The 14697-nt window shown below is 40.6% G+C and overlaps 1 protein-coding gene across 3 annotated transcripts in view; it reads left to right on the forward strand.

Annotated features, from left to right (window-relative positions):
* AFF4 (ALF transcription elongation factor 4) overlaps nucleotides 1–14697 on the forward strand; it is a 207645-nt gene that overhangs the window by 152822 nt on the left and 40126 nt on the right. For 2 of the 3 annotated variants that reach the window (XM_077473202.1, XM_077473204.1), the window contains 4 exons: nucleotides 7500–7582; nucleotides 9285–9519; nucleotides 10715–10800; nucleotides 11096–11195. In XM_077473202.1, coding sequence (XP_077329328.1) covers nucleotides 7500–7582; nucleotides 9285–9519; nucleotides 10715–10800; nucleotides 11096–11195 — 504 coding nt within the window. The remainder of the gene's footprint in view (nucleotides 1–7499; nucleotides 7583–9284; nucleotides 9520–10714; nucleotides 10801–11095; nucleotides 11196–14697) is intronic. The other variant, XM_077473203.1, reaches the window with a different exon arrangement.

Raw genomic sequence — 14697 nt, forward strand, 5'->3', positions numbered from 1 at the left:
TTTTCGGCAGCGAAATTACAATCATTAAAATTTAATTTTGGAAATGTTTTTTATTGAAAAAGTAGCAACAAGACATAAACATTTAGCGTGACTCCTTGTTAGTCACATGGGAGTGAACTTCTCCCTTGGAGTATGTGTGACACGAACGCACAGGATCATTGATTGTCTTTTAAAGGAGCCCTGGTCAGGAGACCATTTACACTCTTCATTGATAACTATGCCACGCTACAATTTCTCCTTGTAAACACGGGAGATATTGTTTTTAGAAATTTTATATTGTTGATGCACATAAACAATGCTTGTATATTTTTTGACAGCAAATGAATCCTCTGGGGAAGACTTTGACCACACATGTCGAAACGTGTTGGGCATATTTGCATACCAGATATTTAACTAAACGTGTACTGTTTGGTTATATCATAGTAGAATTGAATGGTAGTACATATCTCTGGCCAGAGCTCATATTTTAAACGTTTGCGTTTGTCTTGTTGCTACTTTTTTCAATATAAAAACATTTCTATAATGTTTAATGATTGTAATTTCGCTGCGGAAAAATCCCACGGGGGGGGACTTTTCTATACTAACTTTTTCATTACAGGGCTAGATAGGTATGTGTTAGAATGTTGGTGGCTATATATGCAGGGATTTTAGTTTAGCATGGACTTCCACTTTAAAGAGACCTTTTCAATTCAAATGGTTTGAATTTTGATGTTTATGGTATGCAAGAAAACCAGTGAATACCCTTTTGCTTTACAAATATCCTGGGCAGCTTTAGTTTGATATATCCAAAATAATTTTTAACTTGCATTCATTGATGGACACAGCTCTTCTGATTCTTGACCATTGGGTTTATAGCGCCACTTACAGAAGTAGAACGCTAGGCAGAGACAGAACACAGCGCTTCCTATGGACAGTCCTAGCTAAGGATGAGCTCATGCTTGTTTGCAACTCCACGTGCCCGCGCCACCCAGGATAGCTGACACTCCGCATCGCTCATGACAGGTAGTGAGACATTTCCTGATCTGTGCACCCGCGGATCAGCAAATGTCTCGCTGCCTGTGATTAGCGGTGCAGAGCTTTGGCTTCCTGGTGGACGCGGGCACATTGAGCTGCGAACATGCCTGAGCTCATCCTTAGTCCTAGCTGCCCCCTCGCCTTTTGTGCAGGATAGATGCTGCAGGGATTCCAGTCCTTCAGGTAGCCCCAAACTAGCCTCGTCTGTGGCATGCCAATGTGGTAGTGCTGGCCATGGATGCTCCCTGGTGACTGCTTCTTTAGGTGGACCTCCTGTCTCAGGGTCCAGTCTAGCCACCCTCCTTTACTGTCTCTGGCTTGCACGGCTATTAAAGTCAGGTTTTGAGAAAAAGGGTTGTCCAGTTCGGTGATTCCCTACAATATTGAATTCACGCAAGTCTTCCTCTCTGCGTGTCCATCCACGTTCTTTCTCGTTGGCTTGGGTTTTGGCCTTTCTCCAATGCAACCTTGCATAACACATTGCCCGGAATACCATTAAAGACAGGTTTCTACCCCTGCAGTCTTTTTTTGGGGTCTCTTGATACGCATTTTCATCAAAGGGGTTCATATGGCGCCTCCTGTGTGTTCCACGTTGCCGCTGTGGAACCTGAACTTGCTTCTTTCGGTCCTCCAAAAGCTTCCCTTTGGGAGTAATTGGGATTTTGAATTGGCGATCATAATCCTCAAACTACTATTACACCATTTAGCAACCAACAGTAAATTATTTTTCGGGGTATTTAAATCTCTCCACAGGGTTTCAGTTTGTTAGCATAATTTAAATATATAGAGTAAGCACACCACATAACAAAAATGCTTTAGCAATAATTTTGTATTGGCCATATACATACAATTATACGGTAGGTACAAATATCAAAGTATGTTATTTCACATCAAGCAGAATACAACAAAGGTATTCACTGTTGAAATCACACACAGAAAAATAAATGCTTTCATAAAAGTACAGTGAGCTACATTTAGAATGTATAAAAGCTTCTGTTCAGAAATACATACAGGCATTAATACGTAGAATAAAGTAATGAAAAAGATCGCTAAGCCAGACTCTGGTGAAAAGATAATGAGGAAAAAGCAATGTTTCAGGGATGTAAGTGACCCCTTTCCCAAGAACCTTCTACCTTAGGTAGCGCTATAAACCCTGTCAGAAGAATCAGAAGAGCTGTGTCTATGAACTGAGAGGGATTTTATGGTGAATAACAAAATGTAAATTTTTGTTGAGAGCAGGTGCTTTTCAGGTTTCTTTCTTAGGTTTTTGAAGAATAGGGTGGTTTAATTGTATAAACCTCAACTTTGTCATGGTGCATGATCACGGTGCCCTTGTTCTTCAGTTGCATGTATATTTCAATTTGATTTCCTTTACCTTGGGCCTGCTTGTTTATTTTAGAGATTAATATTGCAAAAGACGCTTTTTATGGGACTCTCCCCTATATGAGAGGGAGATGCAAGAGCAGTGTAGAGGTCTTGAAGTCATGTATGTCAGGACATCACACTTAGTCCAGCCATAGATGGAGTAAATTTCTTTCGGTTGCAGGAAATACATTTACTTGATTCCCCCATCAACCACGGAGCTGTTGTTTTTCCAAGCGGGAGCAGCTGTCCCTGCCAGAGAACACAGTGATTATTTCTAGTGGCTATAACAGTCGCTAGTAATAATCGCATGTAAAATCCTGCAGGCTGGTTGTACCCAAGTTAATCGATCGACTTCGGTACATTCAGCCTGCCCATACATGGTTCGAATCTCGGCTGGTTCCTCAAACCATCTATGGCCAGCTTTACACAGTTGCCAGTGATCTTAACTTGATATATACCTTGGCATGTATAAATGTCTGCTTAAAGTCAGACTACAACTTTGCACTGAAAATCGTTGGAGTTGGCTAGTGTGCCAGCTGTAAAGAAAGGTATGTTTATCCGCCCTCTTCCCATTGTGAATCATGTTCTATTATAAAAATCTGTAACTTTCACGGTTTCAAAGTCCATCATGGTTACTGGTGTGTTGAAACAGCTTAGCCACACTGATAAACTGTGGGAGAGGCCTTCTTGTTTTCATCTGCAGATAGAAAATACTGGTCTGTGACTAAACCTAACTACTAGAAAATTGGTTTTACAATTAAGCTTAAAAAGAAAGATCTACTAAATTACCAAATAAAAATACACACCCAGCATTTCTTCCTTCATTCTGCCCCATGTGTCCAGAGAACCCTGCTAAGGCATACAAGTGGCTGTAGAAGGCTCTCACCATGCGATATTCAACTTGGCAGAGTGCTGGCAAAGGTAGCAAGTCCTTTTTAAAAGGTTATTCATTATTTCACAGTCTGGTTCAATCAAACTGCAGTTTTTTTTGTCAATGTTTTTATTAACGTTTTCACAAAGGATATAGAAACAATAACATAGATATTGAGGTGATGCAAAGTGCTCATATACTGACAAAATGAATACGTTTACATTAAATGTGTGTAATGATCCTCTGTGCTACTACTAGTAAATAAAATTATAAAACGAAAGTGGAAATGCAGCAAAACCTAATGGTGTTCACAACTACACAAATAGAGTTAAAATTTACAGTCATCTTGCGCATATCCTACAAACCACCATGTATAAAGTGAATCAACAAAAATGATGAATTAATGCAATAATGTGAAATAAATTACATACGATGCTCCTCCAAACAATAGTGACAAAATTATGTGCAGTGAAGTTCATAGATAAAAGTAGTCAAATTGCTCAAAGTAATGAAGACGGAGCATCAATGAAAATAACTTGATAATCATTCCAATAGGTGAAACTGCTGACGCCATACCACTGTGCTCACATAACTCTTACCTCATAGGCATAAGTCATATGCCTTGGAACATGATCCAATAGAAATTACAAATTCCCCTTCCAGCTTCCAGGATCAACAGTGTGTGCCTTTCTATATCGGAGAATTCCTCCCCACATATACGATGTTCTGTTCCACTTGTAATGTAAATAAGCCTTCCATAGTGTATTACCATTAAAAAGGAGTTTATTAAGATTAAAAATACCTGCTTGCATGAAAGAAGCAGCAAATGCGCCAAAGACAAACATTCGGCGTTCACGCCACCTCACGCGCCGCTTCCGGTCAACAGGTTACTCCGGCCATGCCCTACACTTTAGATCACGTTATGTAGGGCGTGGCGGGATTAACCTGTGGACCGGAAGCAACGCTTGAGGTGGCATGAACGCCAAATGTTTGTCTTTGGCACATGGGAAATGTAGTTCCAAAACATCTGGGTTGCCAAGGTTTGCCATCTGTGCACTATACAATCTGATTGTACAAACAACTATGAGGAGATTGAATTAAGTACAATCGCTGATTTATTGCATTTCATTTAAAAACGTGCAGAATGGGTTGGTAGGTAGGAAGTTGGATAATGCATGCAGGGTGTGTGCTAATAAGGTCAGCTGGTCAACTCCTTCCTGTGTCATGACCTAAAGTCTGTCCAGGAACGAAGGCAAACTAATGGATACGTTTGGAAACATTTATGAGGACAAATTAAGTGTCTGTAGATTTAATGGAAAGCGTTGATATTTTTACAGAAAAAGTATATTAATGCTATGTTGGTACAAAGGTGAACTTCTCCTTTAAAACATTAATGATATCTAACAAACTACAAGTGTGCTGTCAGCTTGTAACATCTAGGGCTGAAACAACTAATCGATTAATCGTCAACTAATTGATTATTAAATGAATCAATTACTATTTTCATAATCGATTAATCGGCCAGTAACATAATGGGATTAAAAAAACTAAAATTTACTCTTTATAGTGCAAAAAGAGAAAATCGCTACTGTAAATATAACTTTCACAGTTCTACAGTAAAAAAAATGAACCCTTTAAAGTAGTGATATTCTGTTTTATTTTTTATTTTTTGTTTTTTTTACTATAAAGGGCTAATTTTAGTCTTTTTAACACCATTATGTTACTAAGTGTCTTAGACCTGGTATAGCTATAATCTATATGTTTATTGGTGCTTTTTGCAGAAACGCACTACAGTTCATTAAAGTGGGAGTCCGCCCTTTTTTTGTTTTGTTTTTTTAAAGCCAGCAGCTACAAATACTGCAGCTGCTGACTTTTAAAATGACACTTACCCGCCCAGCGCGCCCGCGATGTCGGCACCCGAAGCCGATCTCTCTATCGTCTCTCGGGTGCTGCCGCCACCATCTTGGGTATGGGAATCAGGAACTGGAGCCTTGCGGCTTCATTTCCCGGTTTACTACTGCGCATGCGCGAGTCGTGCTGCGCAATAAGGATGGTCCCCGCTGTCTCTGGGATCCATGTGTTTCCCAGCAGACAGCAGGGGACCTTCGGAAAGGGGCGTCGATTCTGCGGAAAGGGGCATACTTTCTGCAGATATCTATGCCGGAAGTGGGTGCAGATACGTGTACTGTACAGGTATCTGCACCCCCCTCTCCCCTGAAAGGTGCCAATTGTGGCGCCGGAGGGGGGGAGGGTTCCAATGAGCGGAAGCTCCACTTTAGGGTGGACCTCCACTTTAAATGTTTCCCATGGGACACTTTCATATCTGTGCTTTTATCAGCCACTGCATATTTGGAAAGGGTCAGGGACCTTTAGGCTGCATTCACACCTGAGCGTAGTGTTTTCAAGCAGAACATTGCGTGATTTTGCGGCGTTTTTTTACCGCGATTTGCCGCGATTTTGTGCAGGGCAAAAGGTCACCAATGTTAAAAGAAGAAAAACGCCCAAATCTGCTCAATTCGAGCGACAAAAAAGGGTCCGGGAACTTGTTTGAGCTTCAGGCATTCGGCTTCAGGCGACATGGAGTGGAGATGTGAACCATCTCCATTGAGAATAATACATTTTTTTCCCCTCCAGCGTTTTGTAGCTTCAGGCTTCAAGCTACAAAACGCTCAGGTGTGAATGGGGTCTTAAACACGAAACGGAGCTTCTTTGGTTCAATATACTTCAATGGAGAAGCAAGCTGCAGAAAAGAATGTCATGTGTTTTTGCAGCAAATGTTTTTTAATCATTTTTAAAATGCAAATTGCCTTAAAATCACATGCGCAGAAATCAAAAACTCACAGCAAAAAGCACTGCAGAAACAGATCAAAAGCAAACTGCTTAGGTGTGTACCGAGCCTTATGCTGGCCACAAAGATCAATTTTCAGATGAGAATATTCGGACGGAAAATCTTTGTTCATTTGCTGAATGAAAGAATTTTGTTTGAAATTTTCACTTGTTTTTAATGTTCTGTTTTTAAAATGAATGTCATTTCTGAATGAAAACCACATACATTGTCTGTCTGAAAATTCCTTTGACCAAGCAGTTTTCTATTTCCGAATTTTCCCATCACTGTGGTTGAAAATGAACGTCAATTTGACCCACTTTTTTTAAGGTTATTAACCGATTAATCGAAACAATAATCGGCCAACTAATCGATTATGAAAATAATCATTAGTTGCAGCCCTAGTAACATCCTAGTAGTCGCATAGTTGCCAATATGGAGCCGTGGAGCCCAAGAGTTGCTCCATGTACTTGAAAGAGAGGGTGTTCCCCACCCTACTACATTCTTGGTGCATGGTGCAATATCTTTTTAGCACATATTTCTACAAAGAAGAAAAGAGGGGGTTAAGGGAACGACCCCAAGCTCAGGTCTATGCCACCCAAAGGCCCATCAGACCAGAGCTGCCCGTGGGTCACCAGTCAAGTAACATCCATGGACCCCAGACTTTTTCGAAAAACTTTATTTTGTCTTTCAAGACTGCCGAAAGCTTTTCGTTGACCATGAGCCAGGAAAGCTTGTGTTTTTAAATTGGTCAAATGGGATAGCAGCGGACCTCCAATTTCTAGCTATGGTGATTCTAGCAGATACAAATATGAAAATGAGGAGTCTCCTCTGGTTTTTCGAGAGTTCGTCAACTTTATAACCCAACAGGGCATGCTTAGAAGATTTAATTGGGTTGATTTGGGTGAGAGTAAAAATGAGGTTGTAAACTCTCTTATCCAAAATTGTCGCACCTTGGGGGAATTGCTACCATATGTTGTATGTCTTTCCTTCCTGACCACAGCCTCGAAAACCAGCTGCAGTTTTTTAAACCCCAAGCCAAAACTTGAGTAATGTCCCTATTGTGGAGAATTTTTTTCTCCCTTGTCCCGCTTTCAGATAGGGTGTCACCAGGACAAAACATAAAGGGGAGATCTCTCGAAGAGTCAAGCTTTATAAAACCTAGTGAACTCCATATTGTTTAACAACCTTATAAAAGAGGGTGATGAATACAAGAATACATATGGTGCCATTTCTCACAGTTCAGACAATATACAGTCAGATCCTATTGAGTGATGTTGAAGTGATGATAATATGCATATATTATCTCCCCAGCACAGATGCGATACATGCTAAATTCTTATTTGACATAGTCATTGGAAAATAAATAGTTGATTACTTTTTGACACGGTTTCCTTTTTTGCGTTTTTTTTTTCTTTTCTACAGAATGATGATGATTCCAGAGGGAATGAGAGCAAGAAACCAAAGGTTGAGGAAAAAGCATCAAGCCACAAAGCATCCAGCAGAGAGTAAGTCATGATATGTAGTTTGGTATGTTATCAATGATTTGTCATTATCAGCTTTTTCTTGACATGCTGGATTAGTTTTACATACAAGACATTTTCACTCATGTTTGTGTACTGTGCATAGAGCCCTCTACTGTACCTTTGGCACTTTCCATAGGTTGATACACCCAGGACAACCTTGTGTGTTTATCCGGCCATTCTAAAACCTGAAACAATTCTGTACCCCAGTGACACACAAGACTTTTGTTACATTGGAGTAAAAAGTCATAAGCCCAGTGCATACACCAAAATAAAAAGAGAGTGGGAAGAATGAACAAAATACTTTTGGCCACATGTGCCCTCAGCCTAACACATCTGCAGAATTCTGTTGGCAAATGGAAAGCCAGAGAATCATACCACTTTTCCAGCCTGAGGCAGCCAAAAGGGCCTTTTATGCATTATGGATTTGTATTTACATTTAAGTTTAGGCCTGGCAATGCCTACCATATTTTTTATCAAGGGAACGTAGTGTTTGTATATATTTTTCATAAATTATATTTTTATGAATTTCAAAGATACGTCGTTAGCATAAAATATTAAATACATTTTATTCACTGATATTTTGGTCTTGTAGGTATGGGACCATATATAACTTTAGTAGGCAAAGCCAGTCAGCAAGCAAAATGGCAATGCTAGGCTTTCTTATTGGGGAGCCCAGCATACTATGCAACTACTAAAATGTCATAAGGGCCCTCTATTAAAGGTTTACTAATAATGGATTATTTCTATACAATTTAAACTTATGGAAATTATCAGTTCATAGACCAAATACTATGGGGGATTTACTAAAACTGATGCGCGCGCGCGCGCACACAATCTGGTGTGCATATTAACCAATCAGTCTCTAAGTTTTATTGTCAAAGCTTAGTGTAACAAGCTGAAGTTGAAAGCTGATTGGTCACTATGCACCGCTGCACCAGATTCTGTGTGCACCAGTTTTAGTAAATCTCCCCCTAAGTTTCTGGGAGATAAAAATACACTCATCCTTTAAATGCCAGCTTCACTTTAAACTATCAGTTTGAGTTGGCAATAGTAGGTCTCAGGGAAACAACTTCCCACTAACTTAGCCCCCTCCCACCAGCTGAGTTATGATGGCGACCCAGCACTGTCTCAGCTGCAGCTCTGTTCCCTTCACCTCCTGGTCTTGCAGGAGACATAGGAGTGAAGAGTCATGCTCCCGCTGCTCTCATTCAAATCCTGTGAGGAGCGAGCCTGGACATGTCTGAGCTGCACTGTGTCAATGGGCACCAGGGTTGCCAACCACCAGTAAATTTACTGACAGTTTGTAAAAATCAGATTTGCCAGTAAATATCAGGGGCTGATAATTTCATGCTGTTGACTTTTTGTGTAAATCAAGCAAATTACTTTGTTATAGCAATTGTAAATTTTCTATGTTTTGTCAGTAAAAAAAAAAATGCTGCGGGAGGTTGGCAACCCTGATGGGCACACACAGCCCGGCTCAGGAACATGCCTGCACAAGTGTTCTATAACACATGGCTTTCTATGGGGGTCACCTGCAAGAGGGAATGGAGAGTGCCGTGGATGGGGGGTGACTCTGGACTCCAGAAGAGGAGATAAAGGACTGCTCTGTGTAATAAAATTTCACAGAGCAGTTAAGTATAACCTTTTTGTTTTAATAAAAAAAATGTTTTTCTTTTTTATACAGGTCATCCAAGCAGAATCCAGTAAAAGAGAAAGATCCTCTGCCATCTCCAGCTCCACCTGCTCAGCAGAAAGAAGTCAAGACAGAGCATGGGCAACGGAAAAGATCAGCTAGTCAGTCATCCTCAATGAAATCTAGCAGCAGTGGCAGCACCAAGGAAAGCAGCACTAAGAGCAGCTCTTCTGCAAAGCAAAAAAAGACCGAAGGGAAAAGTTCTAGCAGTGCAAAAGAACCCAAGGTAAATCTGGTTAGTTCCAGTTTGGCTTCTTTGTTGTGAAATATGAACCACTTTTTCTTGAGGTTTATCTGCCAAGATCGTTACTTTTTTTTTTTTTTACTTTGTACCTTTTATGGTTCTCTGTAATATTAAGAATTCAAAAATGTAAATGTGTGTGGGGGGTTAAGTTTACAAACTTTAACCACTTGCTGACCACCAACATACCTGTACATCACTGGACTTCTAGTGGTTATACCAGAATGATACTTTTAGAGTCGGCTGTAAAAGAAATCTCCCAAAGTGAAGAAAATTGCCCTCTGCTTTACAAGATTTATTTACCATTACCTTCTTGTTCTGGGGATAGCTTTTAAAACTTTTACAGAAGGTCTAACCCTTCCACACTAGAGATGCAACGGATCACCACCGATCCGTTATCCGAATGGGTCACCCTGCTCGGATCGGCAGATGCCGCGCTCTGCAGTCTTGGCCTTCACCAAGGCCGTTTACAATGTGATCGCTCCGACGGAGAGATCACTTGTAAACAAACCGGCATAATGTCATGACTCCAGTTCCTCTCTCCCCTCTCTGTACTAATCTGTACAGTGGAGGGGAGAGATCGGGTGAAAGCAGCCATCCCTCAATACTCTGCAATACCTGCCCATACCCTGCCGTACCCACCCATGCCGTACCCAGCCAATATTACAGTGGGGACTATATGGTGGTGGAATTTTCACAGGTTTTTGCGAATTAAATTAATATTTGCTGATCCGAAAAATTATCTGATCTGTGACTCTGATCTGAGGAACGATTTGATCCGTTGCACCCCTATTCCACACTTTATCCCAATCTGAATAAAAGGGGTTTTTACCATATTCAATGGGCAGTTGTTTTGCTTAGGTGGTGCAGGTATTATCCCTAGATGGGATTACTCACTGGTTGTGAGCCTCATGTATGCTAACTTTGATCACTGAAGGTGAGGCATGAAAATTGCTAGGCTCTTAAGGAGACTAGAGTCTGAGCTCCTGAAGTTTCAAAACATATCTCATATTTACACAGGAGGTCCTGGGATACTCTGGTGCTAATTCACTTGACTTAAACATGCAGTGCACTAAGATGCTCACAGCAGCGACCTCTTTATTTAAAGAAATATGTCAAATCCTTGCTTACTAAGTACTGTATGGTGCAATTATATATATATATATTTTATTTTTATTAGGAAAAAACATCAAATACTGCTGCTGTAGCCTTTATACCACCAATTGACAACAAGTCTCGAAGGGCCAAGCTTTCGTTCGAAGACCGGTAAGATATAGATCGGTATTTGGGTTTATTTAGCACAAAAACAATGTGTTTAGTGTAACCCATTATTTTGTCAACACATGTTTTGTATAAGTAAAACTTCCTGGAGGACACTGTAAACAGACATCTGCAGTTTGTATTCTGTATATCAAGAGAAAATAAATACCCATGGTTTTTGTTTCCATCTGATGCTGTTATATCTGTAATTGCTACATTCCCAGTGTTTCATGATTGTTGATGTTATTACATACAGTATTGCAGGTTTAAATAAGCCATGCTGTTTTTGTTTTTTTTCTAGAAACCATTCAGCTGATCATTACCTGCAGGAGGCAAAGAAACTGAAGCACAATGCAGATGCTTTGGTAAGACTCCCCAAAGACAATATATGTTCTAACAGGGTACGTTCACTAAGCTTTACTTGTTTATTTATAGCTGGATTGTTTAAAAAAAATGCTCTGTTAACCTATTCATGACAACATAGACTCTCTGTAGGTTTTTCTTGCTTGTAGGGTCTTTCTCCTAAGCCTTTCAGCAATTTTGTCTTTGTAATTGTACACTAAAAATGCTCACGGGCAGCTGGATGGTACAGTGCAAGTAGGATTTTGTGCTGAGACCATGTAACCTGTGCACATGCATGGGAGGTATGTCATCCCGCACAGCCAAAGACTTGTTCACTGGACAAAATGGAAGTGACTAAACGAGAGAGGGTGTCAATTCTGTCACTGGAGAAATGCACTTTTCAAGGTTAGCTTGGTATAAAAAAAAGTATACGTCCACTAAAGGGGCTAGGCTTGGCCTTGGTGACCTAGTGATGAATCGGATCCTCCTCACATAAACTGTACCTGTTTATCTGCAGTCGTCTCTACTCTGGAGCCTTTCAAATTACACAGATCAGATGGTATTTTTCAGCTTCCAGGAGGCAGAGGGCAGGGAGCTGATGTCACACTCTGCACAGAGCAAAGAGCTGAGTTTTACCTGATTTCGAAGTTGACTGAATGGACATTTCCTCCTGTACTAAGTCTAATTGGGAAAAAATGCAAAACTGAGGCTGTCAATCAAAAGCTGTTTGCTAGAGGATGGGCCCTAACCTTGGATTGTCCGATGTAGGAGAAAACTGTCAGAAGTGACAGGTGCAGATGAAGTACATAATATAAAGGATATGGTTTATTCATTTTTCCTTTTGTGGTTTACAACCACGTTAAATGTGCCATAATTTGCAATATGTTGGCACAATTGCTCCTAGAGGCCTCAAACTTAGTGTGCTATTTAATAGCTTTGCTTGCCCTAACGGAATCGAAAGGAATTTGTGTTATGTGCATAACCAAAAATAATCTTTCACCTTTTCTTTTAGAGGTTGTACTGCTGCCTACAGGGAGATTGGAGCTGATAAAAAAAAAAAAAAAATCATTCTTGGAAAATGCACATTTTTTCTTCAGTCTGCTGGGAAAAAATGTAACCTAATTTTGCTCTTTGATACAGTCACAGTCCTGCTGCATTGGGCGCTCTCAACTAAAACTATTCTAATGATCCTGGTGCAGCTTGCATGGTGCCCACTGATGCAGCTGATGTATGCAGCTTAGAATAATAGAGAAGGGGGAGGAGCCTAGGAATTGGGCAACCAGAGAGCTCTTGCTAGGAGCCTTCAGGTGAAACCATCCGTACTGTGTAGTGGCGGAGCTACGGCTGCCACACTGACCCCCCCCTTCTACCCTCTTGTGTGCCCCCTCCTCCCGGCCATAGGTCTGGCTCCTCAAAACTGAACTAGAAAGGCGAGCATGTGGCAAAGGGCACAGACACACCAGATATGCAGCCCACCCCTAAACTCCCTCTTTACACGTGGGACGCCAGCAGAGGAGGCATGTTAGCAGCTCTGTGAGAGGAACAATGAGATCTTGCCGAAAGTCCTAGCGGGTGGAGCCTGGAGAACTGCTGAAGTTGCTGCGAAGTGCAGAGGTGTGGGCGCTTGCTCGGGGCACCCAGAGAGGGAAAGTCCAGAAGGCAAACCGGAGACCCGATGGGACCGGGCCAGGCGAGTAGGCTGCCTGTCTGCACCCAGATACCTGAAGTGAATCCCTGAAGTGGAGCTGCACAGGGATATCTGGACGCTTTGCCTGTAGCAGACCCCATACAAAACAGACAATTTGACAGATCATTGACTGTCCAGCAGGAGTGGCGAGTTGCCCCTATATTATTCTTTTGTTTATGCAAACTTTTCTTTGGAGCCCATTTTTGTCTGCTATAGAAACCAGCAGGACCAAACATCACAGATAGCGCTAAAATCTACATGTTCAAGGACTGGTCATCCCCGTATTATCCAGTATCACTTGGGATATATACAAAATAAACAAAATACTGTGTAAAAAAACAAAAAAGATTCAACAGAGCAGACTCTGTATACAGACAGGTATAGTGTATAGTATATTTTATGCCAGGAGACTAAACCATTGTTAACTGAACGGCTAAAAGTCTGCTAAAGTTAAGACATTCCATAATTTCCCTCTATGTAATATATAATAAACATCAGAAGCAAAGTAAAAGGGACTGTTTGAAGGAGAAAATTTTAACGCAAAACCAAATATAAATATAGAGACTATGGTTACAAGGGGGAGATCAGTGAGGGGAGGGTCAGCTGCAAAGTCTCCTAAAGTTAACTCAAGCCCAGGATCAATAAAGTAAAGTACACGTCCCAAGAAAGTGGATCTGAGAAACGGATAATGGAAAAACAAGGGACACAGGCAAAACAGATGGAAGTAAAAAAAAAGAGGACAGAGCAGAATTTCACCGGAAACAGGCATGCTTAATCAGTCAAGATAAATGCAAGATCTAGAAAGTGAGTTGGACAAATAGGCTTGGCTAGAGATCTCAGATTTATAGTGGAAGATGGGAAAGTAGACCCGGAGGGACGGCATCTATTCCTGAAAGGAAATCTACAAGGAATGGAATGTATATTAGCAAATTTATATTGCCCGAATAAAGACCTAAAAGGAGGTTCTGGGTAAATTGATGGACTTTAAGAAAGGGAATTTCATCCTGGCAGGAGACATTAATTTCTGTATCGACCCACAAATGTATAGAACGTCTCATGCACTGGGAACTGGTGATTACCAACTAAAGAGGGATCAAGACAAAAACTACACCAATAGCAACTGGTGGACATATGAAGGGCTTAACGCCCGAGAGTGCGAGATTACACTTTACACACTCCCGTGTATGACATTTACTCAAGGTTAGATTATATACTGGTAGAACACACTTTTGGAAACAGTCTAAAAATCAATAGAAATACCATCACTCTCAGATCATGACCCAGTAATGGTGAAGCTGAGACTTAAGGGAACACAAAATAGGACAAATTCATGGCGGCTAATTTAAGATCTAAGACGAGACAAAGAAATAGGAGATAAAATAAAGAATGAGCTAGAACAATACTTTTTGCAGAATGAGTCCCCTGATGTGTCTAAAGCCTATATTAAAGGCGTGTCAATATCTATAGGTGTAAGAAAGAAGAGGGAAAAGGCAATGGAAAGGGTAATAAAAGAAAGACAAGTTGGAACAGATACATAAAAAATTAATTTTGCAGTACAACAGACGATTATTTATCAACTTTAAGACCTAATGGAACAATAAACACAGTCTTCAACAAGGTGGTGAAAGATACAAATGGGGAAACCAGGAAAATATCTTGCAAAATTTTTTAAAAATAAAGTCACTAAATTATATAGGACATGAGAAAGGAGAGATGTGTATAAAACATCAGTAATAGCGCCGATTTTTTAAAGAATCTCGGTAGATAAATGACAGGAGTTGGAAGACCGAATAACAAGAAGAGATCAGAAAAGCAATAAATAGAATAGCAGCAGGAAAGAGCCCTTTACCTGATGGATTTACAATTAGATATTA

The sequence above is a fragment of the Lithobates pipiens genome, unplaced genomic scaffold (assembly GCF_037356315.1).
Source record: "Lithobates pipiens isolate NorthernLeopardFrog02 unplaced genomic scaffold, aLitPip1_a1.2 Scaffold_8, whole genome shotgun sequence".
Taxonomy (NCBI): domain Eukaryota; kingdom Metazoa; phylum Chordata; class Amphibia; order Anura; family Ranidae; genus Lithobates; species Lithobates pipiens.